This window comes from Mus caroli, chromosome 2 (genome assembly GCF_900094665.2).
Source record: "Mus caroli chromosome 2, CAROLI_EIJ_v1.1, whole genome shotgun sequence".
Lineage (NCBI taxonomy): Eukaryota > Metazoa > Chordata > Mammalia > Rodentia > Muridae > Mus > Mus caroli.
The window spans coordinates 138,089,892-138,113,782 of record NC_034571.1 but is presented as its reverse complement, the minus strand read 5'-3'; the positions used below and the strand labels follow the sequence as shown (position 1 = coordinate 138,113,782).

The 23,891-nt window shown below is 44.9% G+C and overlaps 1 protein-coding gene and 1 pseudogene across 7 annotated transcripts in view; both read right to left on the bottom strand.

The window, feature by feature from the left end:
• Nucleotides 1–1,105: 1,105 nt before the first annotated feature.
• On the bottom strand, nt 1,106–2,227 carry LOC110307220 (annotated as a pseudogene).
• A 4,177-nt stretch (nt 2,228–6,404) lies between these two features.
• The window catches only part of Rin2 (Ras and Rab interactor 2), a 206,732-nt gene continuing 189,245 nt past the window's right edge, over nt 6,405–23,891 (bottom strand). For all 7 annotated transcript variants that reach the window (XM_029472237.1, XM_029472240.1, XM_029472239.1 and 4 more), the window contains 4 exons: nt 17,383–17,688; nt 15,088–15,219; nt 10,599–10,762; nt 6,405–8,425 (listed from right to left, as the gene is read on the bottom strand). In XM_029472237.1, the coding sequence (XP_029328097.1) occupies nt 8,105–8,425; nt 10,599–10,762; nt 15,088–15,219; nt 17,383–17,688 (923 nt within the window). In that variant the 3' untranslated portion in view covers nt 6,405–8,104. The remainder of the gene's footprint in view (nt 8,426–10,598; nt 10,763–15,087; nt 15,220–17,382; nt 17,689–23,891) is intronic.

The following is a 23,891-nucleotide window of genomic DNA, read 5'->3' as shown; positions in this document are numbered from 1 at the left end:
CTAACCATGAGGTAAATACTTGCTTTTGATATACACATTTTTATCCTTTTGTAGGATATACAGGTGATTTAAGCAAGATTGTATGCCATAATTCTACTAGGCATCATAATCTGTATCCTCTCACTGAGGGGTAGGGTAGCATAGCACCATGTTTGCCTATTTGAATCAGCTGACCAGGTCCTATGTCCCAAATATGCTTTGCAGTGTTTTGCAGTCAAGCCATATTGTATTGAAGTGAACATAAAGCCATGTGGGGAGTTTTGTTAAAGTGCAGAAATACAAATTCTCAATTTCTTTGTCTCTCCCACCCCCTTTTTGATGCAGTGCTAGGAATTGGCTTCAGGACCTTGTACATGAGAGGTAAATGCTATACCACTATTTCCAAAAGTAGATTCTAATTCATCAAGTCCAAGGGCAGCTTGGAATCCTAGTGGACTTCCAGTGGGCAGGGGGTTTGACCTGTGGCTATCAGGATAGACAGTCTCCTGTCTCGGTGCTGGTTGACTTCTGTATGGACTTCTAGTTGGTTAAAGTGCTGTTAGCAACTTAACGTTATGGCATTTGTTTTTCTTTCTTTCCATTCGTAATGAACTGCATCCTCCTGCACACCAGTAAATAAATGATCAGGAGAAGAAGAGGAAAAAGAAAATTAACTAACATTGCAATCTGTCAAATAAGCTTATTCTCCCACAACTACAGTAAATATGGAATCTGGGCAAAAGAAATAATACAAATGAACCACATCACATACTGTATGGTCTTTCTTTCTTTCTTTCTTTCTTTCTTTCTTTCTTTTTTTCTTTCTTTCTTTCTTTCTTTTCTGAATGGGTTATATTTTTATTTTTCACAAATAAAAATGACAAATGTCGAGTAACAGACTATCTCATAAAGACAGAAGCCCACAAAATTTTTTTTTTACCAATTTCTAAGAAAATCTAATTAATAAATCTAGGAATAATATATTTTAACTAAATCTACAAATCGAAGTTGAGCTCATGTTAAAACATCATCTAGAACCCATCAAGTGATATACTAAAGGAAATTCTGGGATTTCACATACAGGGTTCTTGACTGAAATCAGGAAGGCTCAGAGGTTTTCCTCATTTTAAACACTTAATGGATACAAGTGTGTTTTTCTAAATGTTTCATTAGTAATGCTGAGTCTTGTAAGTCTGGTTTCATATTAGCCTATAATGTAACTACTGAAGGGCCAACAATCTGCACTGAAATAAAAACGACATCAATCAGGCTCCCAATTCCACAAAATCTTATGGTGCAAAACTCTAATAAGCTTCAGGTAGAAGCGCCAAGGTAAAATCAAACAATCTCCCAGCCATTCCAGACAAGGAGTAAAGCGACTGCCACTCGGCACGAATAGCCAAATAGCCATTGACATTTTGGCAAGATACGGGCTTGAGAAAACCAACTTCATTTCCAGTAAAATGTGTTTCATTTCCACTCAAATCCTTACAAGCTGGAAAACACTGAACACGAGCTGTATAGTTTGTACAGTTGACTGAGTCTTGTGTAGCATCGTTCATTTTTGGTTCTTTACACTCTGAGGTCCTCACACTTGGGCGTCTTCTGGCCACCAATGGCGCCGGAGGCAGCAGCCCCACAAAGTCCCACAGCGACCGCACGAGCCCCAGAGAGAAGAGGAGGTTCAGGAGACCCCGTGGCTGGGAAAGCCCAACATGCGGGCCAAGTGGCTGCCAGGTTGAGCACTTTGTCCTCTCTATGGCTTGTTTTTTCAAAGTAAGTTAGGAGTAGCACTGATGGATGTCTTTAAATAAGTGAATATAATAAATAAATGAAATTAAAAGAAGGGGAACTGTTGGAATAACCCTGATTACGGTAGTATTTTTAGCTCATTATTAATTCTGTTTTGGGAGTACGATTTTAGACTGCTGTGGGGGTGGAGATGGCTCATCACAGGATCTCATTTTAGCCATGAATGGGAGATCAGCAAGACTTGTCTTTGCATCCTCTTTCCTCTGTTTTTCTTCCTTTCCGGGAAAACATTCTAACTATAGCTCCTGGTGGTACGCTTAGCTAGTAAGAAATGCTCTCTCTCTCTCTCTCTCTCTCTCTCTCACACACACACACACACACACACTTAAAATCATTTCTGCTAATTCGTTATACCTTCATTATCCAGTTTGGTGGCCACTAGGCACAGAGGGTAGAGATTATTTGAGATAAAGTCCAGTGTAATTAGATGTGCCATTGAGTATGAAATAAACATAAGATTTTTGAAGACTTTATATTTAAAAAAGAATATAAAATACCTATTTAATGTTTTATATTGTTGAAATATAATATTTGGAATCTCATGGGTTAAATAACATCTATAAAATTAATTTGAACTGCTAGTCTTTTTTTTTTTCTTTTTTCTTTCTTTCTGTCTGTCTGTCTGTCTTTCTGTCTTTCTTTCTTTTTTGGTTTTTCGAGACAGGGTTTCATTGTGTAGCCCTGGCTGTCCTGGAACTCACTTTGTAGACCAGGCTGGCCTTGATCTCAGAAATCCGCCTGCCTCTGCCTCCCAAGTACTGGGATTAAAGTTTTTCTTCTTTTTTAAAATGTGGCTTCTAGAAAATTTGTAATCAGCTTTATGTTTATGTTGGATAAAGTGGCCCAAAGTACTTGGGTGAAATAAGGAGTGTGCACTGTTCAGACGTTAGTGGCCAAGCAAGAGGCTACATGCCCATGGTACTGTCACTTTAAGAATTGTGCCTGGTAGCTCTTGGTGGGAGCATCCTGAGGTGTTAATCACCTGAACACTTGGATACCACTTGAAGACCACTGATGGTCTAGGCAGCCCCAGGTGATTTCCAGATGTAGCCTGGGGCTGGGTGTCACAACTCAGAAGCAGGGCGCTTGCCTAGAGAACACAAGGACCTGATCCCATCCCAACACTACTGAGAAGCAAAATCAAAATTACTTAAAATTACACACTTAAAACTGCAGCAGTTGCCTCGGAATCTTTGTGACAGACTGGGTGGGTGGTTGATGGTTCATTCACAATGAATTCTCTAGCTAGAATTGGAAAAGCAAGCAATAAGGCAAGTCATAGCCTGTGTTTTGACAGGAGGCCTTGGAGTGGAATACAAGCATTTTAAGACTTGCTGTGACAGAGAAACGCCCTATAGCTCCCAGGTAGGGGTGGGGTGGGGGTGGGGCATAAGAAGAAATAAAGATGTGTGAGGGGCAGGTGTGGCAGCAGTCCCAAGATGGCGCCCAGGACTGCAGCTAAGTCTTATGACTTGCACCTGACTTCCTCATACACCTGAAAATAAGCCACGATCATCGTTGAGAACTGCGCAGGTGCACCATGATGCTGCAAGTCCATATTTGGTGGAGATGCGCCCCTGCCACCCTGATTGGCTGAAGCCGCAGGCCTGGTGAGAGAACATGGCCTGCTGTGAGTGGATGGGGGCTGAGAGTTTATAAGAGTGAGAGTCCCGGGGTTCGGGGGAGAGAGATGAAGAGGGAGAGAGATGAAGACTGAAGCTTGCTGAATAAACTGCTGTTAGGAGAACTGGTGGTCGTGTCATTCTTGCTGATCAAGAGCAGATGCGACAAAGATGGTCACATGAAGGAAAGAGGAAGAGCTAGTGACTACACCTTCTATTGTGTGAGTGACAAATGTCCTAGAAATGTACGTGCTGCTCCCTGAGAGGCAAGCCAGGGGTATTCTGAATGTCTTTCCTAGCTCTCTGTAGACCTCATCCCCACAAGGCAAGCTGTAAAAACTTCAGCTACATTGATTTGAATATATTCTGTCAAAGGAAATACCCAGAGACAGTCATATAATGCGATTCTAGGTGCTTTTAATATAGAGAATAAGAATTTTGGAAAATTCTACTTTAGGATTCAAGTTTTTATTAGAATCAAGAAAAGAACAAGTCCCCTAGCCATGTCACTCCTTGGGACATTTTCCATCCAGAACCCTCAGGACAAACCTTGGTTATCCCTAAGGTAAGAGTACTGGCCCACTAGCTGGGCTCTGTGTCACGTGTATATAATCCCTGCACTCAGGATCAGGAGTTCAGAGTCATACTTGACTTTACAGGGAGCTTGAGACCGCCCGCCCTGGACTGTGTGAGACCCTATCTCAAAACAACAGCAGCAAAGGAGTATTGGCCCTGGACTGGACTGGAGTGGGGATCAATAGTAAAGCTCTTGTCTAGTCTGGGTTCAATCTCCTAGTCTGAAAAGAAAACAAAGTCTCTGGCTCAGGAGCCAGAGACAGGAGGACCACAGCAAGTTCATGGCTAGTTTTAGGGTACGTGGTGAAACGTGTCTTAAATATCAAATGACATCAACAAAATGTAAAATGAGAGCACTGATACCCTTCGGATCGATCTCTGAGTGAGTTCATGGTGGGGGTGTGTGTGGAGGTACAGGTGGGAGTGAGGAGTGGTGGGCAGCCGTGCCTGTGCAGTGCATTCTGGGTATCGAACACAGGACCAAGAGTGTGTTACACAAGCCCTGTATTATCAAGCTACACTCCTAACTCCAAATATGCTTCCTTTTTTGTTGTTATTTTGTTTTGTTTTGTTTTTAAACTCCCTATGGTTCCTTCCCCAGCAGAGTCAATATTCATGTGGAAGTCTGGGCCAGCTGCTACCCACTCGTTGATGCTAAAACACAGACCCTTTTCAGCATGGAACATGTTTCCTGAAACAAATGCCAGTTCTTCCCTCCCTCCTCTTTCCCGCCATCTGCTTGTGATTCGGCACTGTAATATGACTTGGGGAGAAGGTCATTTTCCCCACTTGACTAAGGATCACCAAATGGCAAACAACATTTGGGTCTCAAATTTACCCATACTTGAATGGTCTGAAAACAGTCGCCATTTTGTTCTCAGACACTGCTGGGTAATTATACCATGTGTCCCACATAGACAGAGCCCCCACCTGTGTGAGTCTTCCCAGACACCTGAGGGTAGAGCCAGGCTCTTAAACACCACAGGCCCCTTTTATTTCATGTTTCTTCCAGAAGAGGAAGGTCAGAGCTGCTAGGGCGGTGAGGCTGCCTTTGTGAATGGAAGCAGTCAGGCCTAGCTTCCTTCCTTTAGTTTGCATTTGCTTGTAGATTTAAAGTAACTGCCACATGATACAAACAACCTCAACAATTTACATTTCTTTCTTTTTTTTTTTTTTAATGTGTCCCTAAGGGGGTCATAGTTGGCAGTCTGTCCAACATCAAAAACAAAATTCCTTCCTCTGGCTGCCATTCAAGATATTTTTAGGTCTGGAAGTGCACCGTCCTCTCCCTCCGTCCAGCATGTATATTTTTACTCTGCTCTTACCCTATCCAAACTCCACCAGGGCCTGTTTCCTGACAAACTGAGAAGTGAGAAATGCCTGCGTGGGGGGAAAACTGAAGACACATGTGTTGAAACTCTGCCAGGGAAGCATTGCCCAATGACAAACCAGGGCAAGTCTTGTGATGTTTTCTTCTGCTCATTCTAGCTTTTCTGACTCTGCTCTCACGGGGCCTGCTCGAACTGCCTAATTTGGATGTTGTGACCTGCTTTTAATCTAAGAGGAGTACCTCACCCTAAGGACAGCCTCATCATCTAAATTTGCAGAATTGGGAGGGCAGCTGGACAGATGTCGAGAGCAGTGTCTCTTCAAACATCGCTCCAAACATCGAAAGCAAGCTCAGTCAGCCTTCCGTCTGGTCTCTTAAATAGCTATCTTACGGATATCTCAGAAACCCTTCGCACTTCCATTCTCCCTATCCACAGGGATGCAATGGGCACTTAGCAGTCACATGGCTGCAATCCCTAGAACACTCAGCAGAGGATCAGGCTTGCACTGCTAGCAGATTTTGCAATCCTAACTCTCAGCCAGGATACAGCAGAGGTTGCCTAAGGACAGGGAGGAGCTGTCTGCAGGACCCTGCCTGGCTCTGAGTTCAGATCAGTTGTGATTTGCTCTGGAGCCATCTAAGCCAATTACTGGGCTGGATAATCCTGCAAATACTTGTAGGCCATGGACGAACTGTTCTCTTCACTTTTTGATTTCTGTTCTATTGGTCCATAAGCTTTGGAGCAGTGTCCTATTTGCTCTTCAAAACTACCAGATCAACATGGAGTTCATGGTTGTGTACTGTGTGCATGCGTACATATGTGTGTTCGCGCCCCTGGATGTTTGAAACAGGGTCTCACTATGTAGCACAGCGTGCCTACAACTCACAGAGATCCATGTGCCTCTGCCTCCTGGGTGCTATGGTAAAAGGCAAAGGCCACCAAGCCCCAGCCACTGTCATGTACACTTGCACAGCATCTTTGGGTACCTGATTATATTCTGACTCAAACAAATCGCTGCCACTGCTGCCGCTGCCACCGCTGCCGCTGCCACCGCCACCACCAACAACAAAAAAGACAACTGAAGAATATTGCAAAAATTATTTTACATAGGATTATTGTACAGTATTACAATGTATTATGTGCAAAATTCCATTGAAAATCATTTACAAAAGGAAGCACAACCCAGCATGTGCCAAGGGAGGGTTCTGGGACAACAAAAGCCTCGTACAGGGTACGAGGTCCTCCAGATCAGATGCCTGCACATCCTTACACAGGACAGTAACATGGCTTTCTGCTTTTGTTTTGCAATGATCTGTATTACACTAATGTATGACCCTTCTGGAATATGTGTGTCCATAAATTCATTTTATACAACATAAGTCTAACTTCACCATACATCCATGTTTTCTGCTTGTTCTGTTCATTATTTGTCACACTGAGGATGGAACCCAGCATGCTAGTGTGTGAATGTTAGCACTACCACTGAGCCACACCCCAACCATTATCCTGTCTTATAATACAGAGAGGGTTTGTTTTTTGTTTTGTTTTTGGTTTGTTTTTGGTTTTGGTGCATCCTCTCCCCATCAACATCTCATTGAACTCAACTCGTATTATACATGACTTGGTTTCTGCCTCCAAATAAATGGACGTCCTTAGTGTCGGCTTACAAAATGGGTCAGAGGGATCGTTATCCTTGATTTACTTTTCCTTATTGGGATTTTAAAAATTGTTTCCCCAAAGCAGATAGCATATGGAACAGATCTTTGTCAAAGCTCACCGCAGCACATATTTTACAGTACTGACTCCTTTTCCCATGTCTTCCGAAGAGCCTGAACCTGCAGACTACATTCCTCAGTCCCCCCCTTAGAGTCTGTGTTTCTCTCTCTACCTCTCTCTACATTCATTTCTCTTCTAATTCTCAGCATTGATTGCTTAAAAACATAAACAGACAATGAACTGTACACCAGCACTAAAAGTGAACAATGTAACAAACAGTATACCCGATTTTTCAAAGGCAGCCTGTGGCCAGCGTCAGGGATTGCTTTAAGACAACCAGAAGTCTCTCCCCTCAAATTTGCCGAAATATCCAGTTATAGAAGAGAGATTATCTACGAGGCGTCTAAAATGCAGTACTCTCAAATCCAGCAAGAGATTTATCTTCAAATATTAAATGTTAAATCACATGCATACTTAAAGAATATTTTAAAAGTTACAAAAATATTTTAAAAACCAATCCTGACAGTTTACCTGCAACTGCTATAAATTTTTCTATGAAATATATAAAAACACAAAGGCTCTTTGTAAAAAAAAAAAAAGTATAGGATGAAGGATGGACAAAAGAAGGGCAAGAGGGAAGGATGGAGCCATCCACAAAGCTGAGAGGGACCTGACGCACTGCATCGGACAGTCTTGTCAACACCTGCTATCGAATCCAAGAGTTTGTACCTTAAGTGTTTCCTCAGCACATAGACAGATGTGTAAGCCAACCCTGAAGCTGGCTAAGGTTAACTAGTTAACTAACCAGTGATCTCAGGACACCTGAACCATTAAATGCAATTTACCATTTCTGGAGGAGAGTCTTACTATTTCCCAAATCTCAGCTACCTCATCTGGGCAATGTATCTAAAGGATGCCCTTGGCCAAATCAGCCTATGGATGGCTTAGTCACTGAACTGAGGGATGCTTGAGGAGGTGGCTGTCTTCTAAGCTCAAACCCAAGGCAGCCAGAAAGCTAGACTCTCAGCTCCCTTTTTGGATGTATCAATGGGAAGTCCCATGTGTCCCCTATGAGGGAGTGAGGTCTTCTCCATTCTGGAAAATCACCCCGTAAGGATCACTCTTGATTCGTTTGTAGACAAAGTGGAAGATGTGGGGCTGAGGCCGGCTGTGCAGTTCGGCCTTGATCTTCTGAGGATAAGTGTCCTCTGCCAGTTGTTGCCATGTCTCATCAACAAAGAGAAACAGGCTGTACTCTTCAGGGTCCTCCACCTTAAACTTCTCAGCACAGAGCTGACATACATCCTCTGTGGTGATGTACGGTCTCACAAGGAGGGTCTTCCCAGTGCATCCGCTGTTGACCTCTTGGAAGGCAACTCGGAGGTAATTCTGCAAGGGGGAAAAGAGAGATGTCAGGAGCAAGCGCAGAAAAGAAAACAGACGCTGTTCAGAGGTAAGTGCAAGGCCGAACTGGAGAGCCACTCAAGGCTGGGGCTTGTCCAGATGTTTAGTCAGACCACACAGCTCTTGCCAGGAAAGATTCTGATCTGTACTTGGACAGTGGCAGAGACTATGGCGGGGACTGAACTGCCACATGTTAACTCATTGCAAAGGGAAACAACAGGAAGTCCCGCCAGCCCTGGTTTTCATCTTTCTATTTCCATTATAAGGCCAGCTGCTGAAGAGATCCTGACTAAGAGTGTGAACCATATCCAAAGTTGGGATTTTTCTCAGCTTGAAAAATAACCCAAACAGCAGGAGAGTCTGGGGCAGCAGTTAGCAGGAGGGGATTTAAAACATCTAGACATACCAGCACCCATGATGCTTGCTTTGTGACATTCTAGGAAGCCTACCCAAAGACAACAATGCTTGGTCAAACTGCTGAGGTCTGACCACTCTCCCCAAATGGTGATCTCATGCGGCCACCTTACATAAGACTCCCAGTCTCCCAGTGGCTCGGGCTAAAATGTGGGAAGAATCAGGGAAGGGATGTTGATTCTGCCAGAAAGCTTTAGAGACGAGGCTGACTAAGCATAACGTGATGCTGGGGAAGTAAAAGGAGCCGGCTGCAAGCTTGGCATTAAGAGTCATGTAGGTGTCTTAGGAGACAGTGAGCCTCTCGGGACCCCATCTCCTTGCATACCCGATATGGCAGTAGCCCAATGTCTGCATGAGCTAAACAACTCACAGTGTGGATGCTCTTGAACAACCTAAGCAGGGGTGTGTGTGTGTGTGTGTGCGCGCCCGCGCTCGCACAGCATGTGTTGTTCTTTTGTAGTTGGTGTGTCTGAAAGGAATTTCTGAGAAAATTGCAATCCTGGAGAAGAACATGCTGACCTTGCTTTTCAAGCATGGGCTTGACTTTGAACCAAGGCTTGTTTTCAGAGAAGTGGGAAGGGAAAGGCAAGGGAGGTGAATCTGGGCACAAAGGCACTGGCGTTTCAGGTTCCTGCTAGGGAACTGGCTGTGCAGCACTTGGAAATAAAGCACAGCCACGTTTCAGGCTTTCACAGGAGCCTTCAGATGATTGCCCAAAGAGAGCTGCAGATCCGATCCCCATTGCACAGACAGAAGTAACTCTGGGGTTGCTGGGCCAGGGAAAGGCTCTGTGTCACCCTATGGGAACCACACAGCAGCTCGGCCTGGAAACCGAGAGGGGCCTGGCTGTGGTGTCCACTCTCAAACTGAGGTGCTGTCCTAAGAGCCGGGCGATTCCAGGGGATCCAGGGGATTTGGTTTAGAACTTGAAGGAGAAAGGGGGGAGGGACAGCGGTAGAAAGATACCTCGTTGCACCTCCCCCACTTCCCAAAGGGCAACGGGGTGGGAGTGGGGAGGGATGGGGGGGTGAGGGGGGGGCACTGCAGGATAAGCACTGCTGTTTCCTGAGGAAACTGGATATCCGTTCCCTCTGCTGCGGCTTTCTTCTTTGGACATTTTGTTGGGTTAGGTATTTAACAGCAGGCCAAATGTGTGTATGTTTTATGTGGAGATAATTATATTTATCTTTATGTTTAAAAGTGAGTCACACCCAGTAGAGACTTTTATTTTATATATATATTTTTTTTCTGTAAGTGCTAGGGAAGGAACCCAGGGCGTTGCACTTTCGGTCTACCACTGAACTATCCTAACAGCCAGGTTTTGAATCTATAACCTCCCCCACCCCCAGGCTGAATATTGAATACCATCCACCAGATAAGGCTGGATAGCAGTGATGAACTGGCCCTGACAATCAGCAACAAGATCACAATTCGATACAACAAATCTTCCCCACAGATGCCCACTGTTTTCCTACATTACCATGTTTGATAGGTTAGTGTACTTTTCTCTTCTAGTGTAGCCAATGAGGACGTGGGCCTTTGAAAGTCGAGGTGCATCTGTGTATACATCTAAAGACACAGGAGTGACCAGAGGGTGGCTTCATTGTTCCTTTTCTACAAGGTGACTCCCCCGGAGCCAGGCCCTCAGGCCCTGAGGCCATGTGCGGTAGGAAATAGCTCTCCCTTCCCTGGAGACGGGAAGCAGGGCTGGGGCTGGGACTTGGACTTGGACTTGGGTGTGTACCTGAAAGTCGTCAACGGAGGGGATAGTTCGGTTGGTGGTTCTCCGCTTGTGCCACTGCCTCAGCGTGTCCCTGGCTTCGGAGCTGAGCAGTCTCGCAGCCTGTTCTTCTTGGAAATTCTTTATCAGAGATAGCGCCCCATAGGCACTGGTCAAGTAATAGCCTCCTGGAAGGGCAGTGAGAATGGGTCCTTAGGAGTGTCACACTGGCGATGGCAGCGGAGATGCACGGGCATTAATGTCATACAATTCTAGGGACAGAGTCTAGGGTCTGACCCCTGTATACTAAAATCTATGGATGCTTAACTCATTTTAAAAGTCACAGCATTTGCATATGATCTACATAACCCACCCATAAATCTTACATCATCATTAGATGACTTAAAATACCCTGTAGAATAGAAACATTACATAAAGAGTTTAGGGGAAAGGACAATTAAAAAGTTTGTATGTGTTTGTTTCTTTTTTTTTTTTCCCCTTAAATCTTATAGTTTGTGGTTGATTGAATTCTCAGGCGCAGAGCCTTACAGACATGGAAGTAGACGGTGATTTCTCCAGCGCTTCCACAGAGACACACATCCTACAGCGCATCACTCATCTCTACTCAAGCATTCATCTCACACACACTTATGGAGTGACCCAAGCCTGTGCCAGGGGCAGGGAACACCCAAGAGCCCACAGCATTTCTGTTCCCACATTTAAGAGAAGAGATTTACATATTAAATACAGTGGTGTCCCTCTGAGAGTGCCATTAAAATTCATCTCTCCTGTCAGTGAGGAGTGCTGACAGACAAGAGACATTTTAAGATATCCATGTATTTTTCTTGGTTTGTCTTAAAAATAAATCAGTTGCTTGCTGAAGAATTTGCAAATGTGCTTGAGTGCCACTAGAGGGCGTTTTGAGGGTGTAGTGAGAATTCTCTGCATGCTACACATTTTGTATTTAAAGACATAATCCTCCCATAAATCTTATATCATCAATAGACGACTTATAATACCCCGTAGGACAGAAACACCACATAAAGAGTTTAGGGGAAGAAGGACAAAAATATCCATTAGAGTTTCACTATGTGTTCAAGACAGAGGTAGGGAACAGGAGATCATGAGAACCTGTATCCCTGTCCCCCAGAAGTGGAGACACACATTAAAGAGGGCAGATGTGACAATTGATTCACTCATAGACCAGAAGTTCATTGCAATCAAGTGAGAAAGAAGTGTCACTTTCATGGCCAAAGCCTTTCATTGCCCACAGGGAGCCTTGCAGAACTCTCTCTGACCCATGTGCAGGATTGAGATGGTTTCATTTCTCAGGAGCCTGGGTAGCAGGCCTGTGAACCCACACTGGGGTTGAACCTGGCAAAGCAGCCTTGTTGTTGGCAGTCATCGATGGAGATCCCCTCCCCCCTTCTTTCTTTGCAGTGCTTTAGGGTGCAGCTAGCCACGGGCTCTATCATTTAGCCATATCCACAAGCCAAGGCAGCCCATATCAGGCTTTTTGTTTAGAATTTTCCTGACCCTACCATCCACAATTTAAGATTGCTACAGCAACTTTGGCTACAAATTATTAATCCTTAGTATCTGTCCCAGGAATAAGTCACTCATGACTCAGTTTAAAATGCTAGCTCAAGTGTGTGAATGCCACACAGGGGAGTTCAGCACAGTCTACACGACTACTAGAATCTGACTGCATCCTGGTGTCAGCATTTAACTGTGGCTCCGCGAGCTACAATCCCTGTGGGGTGCTGAGGGGTTCCTTGGACTTTGAATTTTGACTCCACAGCCCTGATATGCTCAGCCCACTAAGGAGAAAACCTCAAATGCTAGAAACACAGAACTGGCCACACTTTGAAACATGTGGATACAATTAGAGGAAGGTTTTCGATTTCAGCAAAACTATACCCATCCAGAAGCAAGAGCTCTGAGCTTGCAAGGGGATCTATGGTGCTGGGCCGTAAATGAGAATGGCTGCTTACACAGCAGAAAAGACACGAAACTGTTGTAAAGTTAACCCAAGAGAGCTCTGGACAGGCCACAGAAAGCATGGGCCTGTGACACATCATGGCTGCAACAACTCTAGATCCAGATCGGAGGGGCTGCAGTTCAATACCTCAGAGCTTAGTCCAGAGCTGTGGGCAGGCAGCCTGCCTGGGCCACGCTCTCCCCAGGAAGGAAGGCAAGCAGAGTGCCTGGCACAGTTCATGCTGAGGAAACCCATGGGCTGTTCATATATCAGTGTATCCTTTTTTTTTTTTTTATTCTTCCTCACAGGGATTCCTGCTGGCGAAGACAATCCTGCCCATCTGTCACAACGCAATGCTGATTTGTTCTCCTTTAAGAAGACAAGCTTGAAACCCGGAATGTCACTCTGAGGCACTGCCGGGAAAGGGGGCAGGAAATGGTTGTCTCTGTCCTCAGACCACAAGACGTAAGCATCTAAGTACACACTGTCAACAACAGAAGGATGCTTTTCTAAGGGAGACTGTGACACTCTTTTCCCCAAAGCCTCAAGGGGTCTTCTTGCTACTAGAAACCACCAAAATAAACCCCAAACCGCAATAATCACATGGTGGGAAAAGGGTTGGCTCCACACTGGAGCTTACAAATGTCTACCTCGGTGCCTGGACAAAGCCACACTCATTGTCTCTTCTGCCCAATCCCTGGAAGAGGAAAAGACACCGTGGGAGTCACGGGCTCATATTGGAATACCTGGGTCCCCGGCTGAAATTTCATGGATATGGCCGGGTGAGACACAGAGGCCGGAAGAACTCATTCGCATCTGCCTCGGCTTGGGGACAGGATGGAGGATACTTATCCCAAGTTGGTGGCGCCCAAAAAGGGATGGGGCGGGCATGTCTTCCTAGATGATGTAAACCCAGGGCATCCCAAGGACAGGTAGACCTTTGTGCTCAAGCCCAGACTGAAACTCAATAGGAACAGAGAAAACACAGCTGCCCCATCAGGGTCTGTCTGGGTGCCCAAGAGACTCCTGAAAAGAATTAACAGATGTGCACACAGGCCCCGGTTTGTCTCCTCCCAGAATGACCAGCTCACAGGAGAGTCCCAGCTCTTGTCGCCTTTCGAGGTTGTGAGCTACACAGTCAAGCATCTGAAGGCTCTTCACGATGATCCGACCTCTAACTGATGCAGAAGGAGCTAGGATGTCCTCGGTTAAGACTGAGCGCAGGGTAGGACTGAACCTGAACACCAAATAAACGGCAAGCACACCAATGGTGGTGTTTGAAACAAGTCTTTTTTTTTTTTTTTTTTAAGGCCAGCTTTTCATTGGTTTTAGTGGTAACAATAGCAGGCTATTTTTCTATCAGTGTAACTATTCTTTAATAAAAAGTCGGCAACTTTCTAAATAAAAGAATCCGTATTTTTTTTTAATGATATTTTAAGGGCTGTGGTTCAGTGATTGGCTACTTACTTGCTTTGCACATCTGAGGCCCTAGGTTCAATCCCTAGTACTTAGACAAACAAACAAACAAACAAACACAGGCATACCAAACAAAGGGAAAGCATATTCTAGTGGATGTTTAATTCTACTAAGTTAAATGTTGATTCTCAGGCTTGGTTGTATTTTCTCCTTTTTTAATTTCAATTTTTCTACAATAAATTACTATTATTACTGTATTTTTTTTAAAGTCATAATTTGTTTGGGGGAACAGGGTCTCATGTTGTCCAGGCTGGCCTCTAACTCACTATTTAGTCAAGGATAACCTTGACTTTCTGACCCTCTCAAGTGCTAGGATTAGAGGCATATACCAAAACACCCAGGCTAGTAGGTAGCTTTAAATTCCAATTAGTCTTGCAGTTAATCAGTGAGGTGTCAAGCACCCCAGGAACTGGTTTCCTAGCCACAGGGATGGATTTGGGCTGATAAAGACGCTTTGGAGCTAGATAGAGGTGGTAGTGGACAGCACTCTCTGTATGTACTCCCAGTCGTGTGTGTGTGTGTGTGTGTGTGTGTGTGTGTGTGTGTGTCTCTACACAAATGCTCGAATAAAGGTAGACACCAGAGGGCAACCTTTGGTATTATTCCTCAGATTCCATACACCTTGTTACCTGAGACTGGATCTCTTTTGGTGTGAAGCTCACTGCTGATCTGGCCCGGCTGGCCAGCCAGTGTGTCTCCACCTCCCCAGGGCTGGGATTGCAATTTATACCAACATTTCGAGCTCTGCGATGCGTATGCTGGGGTTTAAAGGCAGACTCAAAAGCATTTCACTGGCTCAGCTATTTCCCTCACCGTGCTTTTTAAGCCTGGTCTTTGCTGTGTAGCTCAGGCCAGCATGGACTCCAAAGCGTGCTGCTTCAACCTCCCAAATGCCAAGGTGACAGTTGTAGACCACCGTGCCCAGTTCCAAAGTGGCTAATTTTACATTCCATGAATTTTATCTCAAATTTAAAATGTGTAATCCCCGCCAACTGCCCCTCCTCTCCCCCAAAACCTCGCTGTCCAGTTCCTCTGACACATGGAGGGGTATATTACCTTCTCCGTGCAGCAGTGATGGGTCCAGGAGTTCCATCATGTACTCGATTTCCGTGTCCAGTTCAAGCATGTCACACTGAGCTATGACATAGGTCAGGACTGGCAAGAAGTCGTCTGCACCATACATCCTCCCTAGGATCAGGATGAGAGGGCAAGGTGGGATATTTTTATCTATGTTTCTTTCTTTCACATCCTATTTGCTGCTTTTATTAGCCACCAAGGAGTCATGCTGGGGAAATGTGCTACTTATAAACAGGCGTGGGAGTTCCTGGAATTCACTTACGTGGCCCTTGACTCTTCCTCCTGCTTTCTGGGACTAACCCTTGCTCACAATCTCATAATGAATGTCTCTGAGACAGCTCAGATTTTCTTCCCATTTTTAAGATTTGTGCACTAGAACAGAGTGCTTTTAAGTGTTTTAAGCTGTTATCAAGGCATAATATAAACCCCAAATGAAAGATTTCCTTAGGCTAATTCTTTCCAGCTCACTGTCTTCGGTGTACATTTATTGAAAATGCAATGACAGACCAAACTTATGCCAGAAGAAAATTTTGCTCTCTGCTCAATGTTCATTTTATTTATTTGATTTATTTAAATCTATGTTGATGATAGAAATTCAGTGCATTGATGATAACACCTGATTAATAGCAATATAGAGGGAGGAGGAGGAGGAGGAGGAAGAAGAGGAGGAGAGGGGAGGAGGAGGAAGGAGGAGGAAGAAGAGGAAGAGGAGGAGGAAAAGAAGGAGAAGAAGGAAAAGATGGAGAAGAAGGAGAAAATAAGTCCTTATCTCTTATGTTGTTTGCTTGCAATGGTAGTAACTTAATGGCTTAAATGGAGTGATTTTTGCCAGCAGAAAGCACACTTGACACTATCTGGAAACAGTTTTCATGATCACAGCTGGACAGTGAGGGTGCGGATGGTATTCAGGATGCTGCTAAGCTTCCCCAGAGGAAGTGGGACAGCCCCCACAATGAAGATAATCATGTCTGAAACAGTACCCGTGTACAGATGGAGAGACAATGCTATCAGAACAATGTAATCCTGAGCAGGTATTGGAAAATTTTATAAATGATCTCATGAGCTACAGAGATATGTGCTTCAGATTTCAGAGGCCTTGTCCACAGGCTGGCAATAGCTCAAGGTCTATGTGTGTGTGCGCGTGTGCGCGTGTGTGCGTGTGTGTGTGTGTGTGTGTGTGTGTGTGTGTGTGTACATGCACATAGAAGCCAGGGGTTGACATTAGGTGTTGTCCTCAATTGTTCTCTTCTGTATTTATTGAGGCAGAGTTTCTCACTTGGAGCTTACTGATTTGGCTACTCTAACTAGTCAGATTATCCTGGGGATCCCCTTTCCTCTGCCTCACAAGTGTGGGGTTGTGGGTAAGCTGCCACACACATCCACCCAGCATCTCTGTGGATGCTGGAGATCTGAACTCTGGCCCTTAAGCTTGCCTGACAAGCACTTTGCTGGCTGAACCACCTCCCTGGTCCCAAGAGCTCAGAGGTTAAAATCTTCACTCAGTATAGTCTGCAATGCATGCACATGTGCATTCCTATCCACTCCAGCAACGGGTAAGAGAGCCTGTGTTTTCTCTCTGTGGTTTTTCTACTATGGCAATTTCTGCCAAGAAAAAAAGGTTGGTCATCGCCCACTCTCTGAAGGCCTGGGACAGGGTGGGCTCAGTCACTACCCATGATGAATCATGGGACTTCTGCATCTTTAGGAAAGAGCCAGGGGAATTCTGAGGACTTATTTCTTAGTTCTTTGATGGCTTCTGATCACATCGTTTCAACCTCATTCTCACCAAGCACTCCAGATTTCTCATACACGTGCTGTAGATTATCAGCATAAACACGTATGGGCCAGAGTGTGGCAGAGGTTCTCACTAATGTTCCATTGCACTTGGAGTTCAGAATGAGGTGCCTTACCTCATTCTCACATTAGGGAGGAGAGAGGCATATGTAACAACTGATGTGGGAACTGCAGGGTTTAAAATTAAGCTGGCCAAAGACCCTCTGTAAAGAAACTCATTTGCACAGGGAGAGTGACAAACTCATAAGCACTACGCTACACAAAGTCTTTAAGTCAGCATTCTAGACCACTCTTACTTTGTCCTTATCCACGTTCACTGACTGAGCTATTATGTGACTCTGCTGCACGAGATGAATTCATTTGACGAATTCTGTCAGTTGCATTTGTAGTTCTAGAGGCTGCTAGGTGAAATCGAGAGACTGAAGGGAGGGGATATTGGGGCTCAGTCAGATATCTGGACCAAGTGACAGGCTGTCTCACCTGAGTTGTTCTCCATGACAGTGTAGATGAGCTTACAGACCCGTAGCAAAAGCATGACTTTCTTTTCTGGCGAATACATCTTCTGCATGGTCATGAATTTAAGCTTGATTTTCTCCAGCTCCATCAAGTCAGGGGTGGGGGCAAAGACCCCCAGCTCCTGGGGGTTCCTCTGCCGCACGAGTTGTAGGTTTTCCTTGAGTTGTTTCCACGAGCCGTCAGCCGTGTGGAAGTCCTTCAGCATGGCCTCCACATGGCCCTTGAGGGGTTTCAAGATACACTTGTGCATGGCCTTCTCCAACACCACATCTGCCAAAGAAAACAGAAGCTAAGGTGACCACAGTCTGAAGAGAGGGTGATGGCAACTGGTGCTTTCTTGGGATACACATCTGTGACTCTACACAGCCTTCAGAGGAGAGGACAAACACGTGATCAGGGCGTTTAACACCTGACAGACTACAGACAGAACCACCACGACTCACGACTCACAGGTAAGACAAGCTTGTCCTGATAACACTGTCCTTGAATACACTCAATAAAATAAACTGGTTTATGTTAATCTCCCTACATTCGCACATGTTTCAGAAGTCCTTCTAATCTAGGCGTTCTACTGTCCTTCCCTGTTGATATGGTATCTGGTAGGATTTTCTTCCTTTTTAAAAAAACCACAAGTGTGTGTGTGTGTGTGTGTGTGTGTGTGTGTGTGCCTGCATGTGTGTGAGAGCGACCATATGCTGGCAGGGACAGGGAGGTCAGAGGACAAGCTTGGATGTCCACCTGCATCTCCTACCGTATTTGAGGCACGGTCTCTTCTTTGTTGTCCATGGCTATGCATGCCAGGGTAGCTGGCCTGCAAGCTAAAGGGTATTCTAATAGTAGGGTGGGATTTTGAATTGGGTTCTGAACCAATTTGCAACAGAGGAGGTCAGTGAGGTATCAGGTGAGATGTGAATACAACCTACAGCTTTGGTAACTGAAGGGACTCACCCACAGTGGGGTGTTCCCTCCCAGAAGCCCCCATTAGGCACCAACTCCATCCAAACACCTATTTTCACAGAGAGATTCTTTGTGAAGCTGGCAAGAGGAGTAAAGTGGATGCTTCCTGGCAGAAGGCAGCAGCAAATGACCTTGCAGGTGTGATTTTTTTTTTTAAGAGGAAAAAAGAGGAGGTCTGAGTTAAAATGGGCTAGGGTGTAGTGGTTTGTTTTAATTGGCATGTTAATTAGGTGAACCAAAGGAGGCTTTTGATTGCTGGACATGAAGACTTTGATAGCTGGACCTTGGTGATCAGCCTTAGGAGTCTGGAATAAGAAAGTGTCCAAATAAGGGAATGGACCTTGGTGGCTGACTTTAATGATGTAGTCTATGGTTTACAAGGGAGAGGGAACTGGGAAGGGCAAGACCTGCTAGCACTGAGTTTGCTATGCTCGGGTCTGCTAGAGCCCTTTAGTAACTGTGCAAACACAGTTTTAATATTTTTCCCCCAAGTTTGATAACTATATTGAACTTTGCAATCGATAGCTTTGTTTTTAGGAAACAACAAAATATTGTGGTAAAGGGGGCATAATGTCTGTGATGAAGTCTCTAATGGTTCAGCAACAAAGAAGGTGCATACGTGCACATGTGCAATGTGCGTATGAACAGAAAGAACAAAGCGACAGTGGCCAAGGGCTAACACTGGGGACTTTGGGTGGAGGCCGGTCACTTCTTTGTATTATTTGTGCAATTTTCTTTTAAGTCTGATACTGCTTCAAAATGAAATGTTTAAATGTCTACATTTCTATGGAGTTAGGGAAACCTTTAGGTGTGGGTGGAGTTAATTTTCCCTCCTTTGCATGGTCACCCAATGGAATAGCTTCCACTGTTGGTACGTAGAAGAACAGCAACACAAATCTCTGTCTCTGGGCTGAAGACAATTTCCACAGTGATGAATGAATTCTCTGCTTCTTCAGAGCCAACTTTTTCATCTCACGTGCTACAATTCTCACCATCCCATCCGACCCAGTACCATGGTAACTGTTTGATATAGGACACAACGTGGTTTCATTCTGCAAGTGCGGCGCAGATCCACCCACTTCTAAGGTTGGAAAGAGTCGGGTTATTTCTCTGGCCTCTGAAGTTCTTGGTATTGGGTCAGATCATACTGAATTCAAATGCCTATCTATTATTAGAAGTCTGGTGTGGGGTGGGCTGGGGGCTAATCCAAGCCAGGTGTGCACGTCACAGAACAGCCTGACGGTGCCTGCATGGTCAGTATGGAGTCTTGAGATTAATGCGGATCCCACAGCGATCAGATTTCCCCCGCCCAGGTCTTCCTTTGTTCCTCCACTTCCACACTCTGTCTTTGTTTAAAGACAGAGCAGCCACAAAATTAAAGGCCAAAAATAGAAGCACAAAAGCAAAGCAACACACTGGCTTCACGTGAGACCTTAAACAGGTCACTTCGTTTGCATTGGTTCTGGCAATGAACTTATGTGGTGTCATAGCTTCTTTGACCTTACTCTGTACGATCATTACCCCCCCCAATCAATAATAGCAATTGAGTGCTTAGATGAGCTAAGCCCTATCCAAATACTTTACCTCCTATTCAACCCAATTATAACCCAATCCCTTGCAACAGCTCCTTACTTTTGCATAACATTAACACTATGCTATGCATATTTTACAGATGAGGATGTCCATAAATATCTAATGGCTCGCTTAAGGAACAAGCATTTAGGCAGCTTTTCAAGGTTAATCATCTCTTTTTCTCTCTCCTTTTTTGGTGGGCTAGGGGTCAAGCTCAGGGCCTTAAGCATAACAAGCATGCGCTCGTCCACTGGCGCCGCACCCTCCTCCAACCCCCAAGTATGTGATCTCTTATTTTAAATTTCAAGTCACTCTGGAAGCACTGACCAGTTTGTCTACCTCATCCAAGGGTTCTGAAAGTGGCATTCATAAATACCTGTCAGCTGCACCTTGGCAGACAGGTCACCAAGGAAGTGGGTGGGGCATGCCAATCATGAATTAGGAACGCACATAAGTGTCCATAGCAGGGCTATTTATAATTGCTCCAAATTGGAAAGAACCTAAAGCCTGGTCCAACAGAATGGCTGCATAGGATGTATTCACACTGTGGAATATTACAACGGGACTCAGATAATGGGAAACATTGAGTCAGTGAGGAAGCACACGGCTCACAGACAGCATGGGTGAAACTCTGAGATACCACACTGGGTGTGAAAGAGGCATAGTAGGCATAGCCTTTCATCTCTATAAAGTCTAATGCATAGCTTGCCAACGGTTCAGAAGTCAGGTTGGCAGTTGCCCTTGGGTAGGAACCAACTGAGGGGCCATCGGGCCACTTTGGTATGTGTGAGGAGGATGGAGAAGCTTAGCCTAATTGAGTGTCTATGTATGAGACCCAGTGCTTAAGACTAGTGTATTTTATGCATGCAAATACACATGTGGACAGAAGACACGGAAAAACAACATGGAGTTTTTACCTGGGACTCTCAGAGCAACATGTAACTTCAGAATAAGCTCAGTCACCTCTGTGCCTGAGTGTTACACAGACTATCTCCAAATGGCTCTGGGCTGGTCTTGGAGGGTGAGGACAATGGAAGGCTCATTCCCAGCAAACTGATCAGGCTCCCTCTTCCATTTATCCAAGTGGCCAGGGCTCAGTGTTGGGCTGGGTGTAGTGTGGCTGTGGGAATTTGTTAGGAGAAGCCTATTTCCTTAAAACCCAAAAGTAAAAAAAATAATTCCTGGTGCTGAAATGGATGGGACACCTGAATCCACCCTTTGATTTCACTTGATTCTAGCTAGTAGCCCAGGCTGTCCTGGGAATTGTTACTGTGTAGACCAAGCTAGCTTCAAACTCACAGCAATCGTCCTCCCTTTAGCTTCTATGGTTTGCTGACTCTTCACTGATTGTAGAAGTCACTCAAGGGGTGAAAAGCTTATAAGAATTAGAGGACCAGGACATCTACCTAGAGATAGTGTCTTCTTTAAAAAAAAGAGAAGGAGGAGGAGGAGGGGGAGGAAGAGGAGGAGGAGGAAGAGGAAGAGGGGGAGGAAGAGGAGGAGGGGGAGGGGGAGGAAGAGGAGGAGGGGGAGGAGAAACAGAGTAGAGGTGGTGGGTACGAAAGAAAGGGTAGATCTTGACTTGAAGGAAATTCTTAAAGAATTAATAATAATAATAAATTTAAAAAGTCACTCAGCTATGCAGTAAAGAAATAAGCCTCTACTAGTGTCACCATGGATAATATGACTGAAGTGTGGTCACTATGGTGCAACTATTTATTTACCTTGTTTTCAGGAATCTGAATTTGTCTAGGAATTTCTCTGAAATGTGTCTAGCTCAAACCAGTTGAAACCAGTGACTCACTGCCTGGTCATGCCAGGTGTTTGATGGGTGACCATTTTCTACAAAGGGTCAAACACTCCACTCCCAGAATAGCTGCTGTTTTCTGTGCAGGTGGCCAACAGCTTCCTTGTCTGTGAACGCCTCTCTCCACACCTTAGAACACCTTATTCGTAAGCACCCACACACTCTTCTATCCTCAAGAAGGAGGATTTGAGACTTGGGACTTTCCATCTCCTCATATTTGGCAACCCTGTGGACAAATTCTTTTGCCAAACACAGTGACTTCAGACATACATGATGGTCACTGACAGTATTAGGCATTTCTCTGAGGTTTTTGTTTATTTGATCTCTTTGAAGACCACACTTTAAAACTAAGACTGGTCTCTCTGCTTTCTTTTCATGGCTGTGCTCTTACCGCCCACCCTTACCAAACCCTCGATTTGTGGGTGAGTGTGGGGAGGGTTTGAAATAAAAGGAATGACCATTGACCCCACCGAGTGACCCCACTGCTTCTCTCCAGCAAGAAACCAGAGTTTCTGCTCTTAAGCAAGAGAGCAAAATCATTTGCGGAACATAAGAAACAGGACCTCTCAGAATGAGGCCGAGCCCAGACCAAAAACCAAAACAAACCAAACCAGCGGCAGTGCTCACAGCTCTTGTAGATTACCAACTTGTTCCTTTCTACTGTTTCCCAGCATCTCTGTGTGCTTTAATTCCAACATGAGGACCTCGCATCTTTCCTACTAAAGAACAGCAACACTATTCTAGACACTTTTTGTTCATAGACTCCTCAAATCCTCAAACAAACCCTGTAGGAGGTCTATATAATCACTTCACAGAGGAAGAAATCATGTCACCAGCCAGCAAGAGGGGGAGCCAGGATTGCAACCGGAACACCCGCTTTAAGGGTTCTCAATGGTCGATGGTAAGTTGGCTGCAGCTGCACTCCATCAACAGAGAGCATGTGTAACAGAAGAGTACAAATATCCATTAACGAAAAAGGAAGAGCCAACTACTCTTTGATGCTCTCTCCCCTCCCCTCCTCTCTCTTTTTCTTCTACTTTTTTAGTAATAAGAAAACACTAGAACAACTGGGCTTGGTGGTACATGCCTTTATAATCCCAGCACTTAGGAAGCAAAGACTAGCTATTCTCTGTGACTTTGAAGCCAACCTGGTCTACATAGAGAGTTCCAAGACAGCCAGGGCTAGAGAAATCCTCTTGACCTGTTGAAAAGAAGGAACGAACCAAAGAACTGTTTGAACTGTAATATTTTGGACCTTAGAAACCATATATTAGCTGTAGCCTCTGAATGACCCAAACTGGAAACAAGGTTTATGAAAACAGGGGTCCAAACAAGTGGTCCCATAGACTATCCCTAAGTGGGAGGCAGCAAAGACTATGTTGGTTCTCCTTGTCTCATTGCTAATTAATGTAGTAAACTGATTCACTCTCTATGAAGAAACAGAGACAGGGGCTAGAGAGATGGTTTTGGTTAAGAGCACTGACTGCTCTTCCAGAAGTCCTGAGTTCAATTCCCAGCCACCACATGGTGTGGCTCACAATCATCTGTAATGGGATTTGATGCTGTCTTGTTGTGTGTCTGAAGACAGCTGCAGCGTACTCATATACATAATAAATAAATAAATAAATAAATAAATCTTTAAAAAAAGAGAAAGAAAGGAAGAAGGAAAGAGAGAGACAGAACACTTGGGAGAAGGCAGCAGGGGTCAGAAGTTCAAGGCCAGCCTCAGCTATGTAGCAATCTAATGGCCAACCTGGGCTCCATGAGACTGCGTTTCAAAACAAGCAATAAGAGGGGAGAAAGAGTCTTCCCCTTTTCCATCTGTCTGAGCTACAGATATATTCAGAGGGTGGAGACAGCAGAAGAAACACCGGCTGCCTCTATAAAACACTGGCTTTGCTTGTGAGCTTTCTGCTTACCCACTGCTGGCCAGGCAGCCATGAGAACCCCAGAGAAAAGGGTGACTTGCAATGAAGCCCATCGTAGCAGCAGCACGGGAGGCCATTACACCCAGCCACCAGTCCAGCTCCACCTTCTTAAGTGCCATGACCAACTGACTTTACTTTTTACTGTTAACATCTAGACTCTCTTCAGAATGTTCAGAATAGCCGGGCGGTGGTGGCACACGCCTTTAATC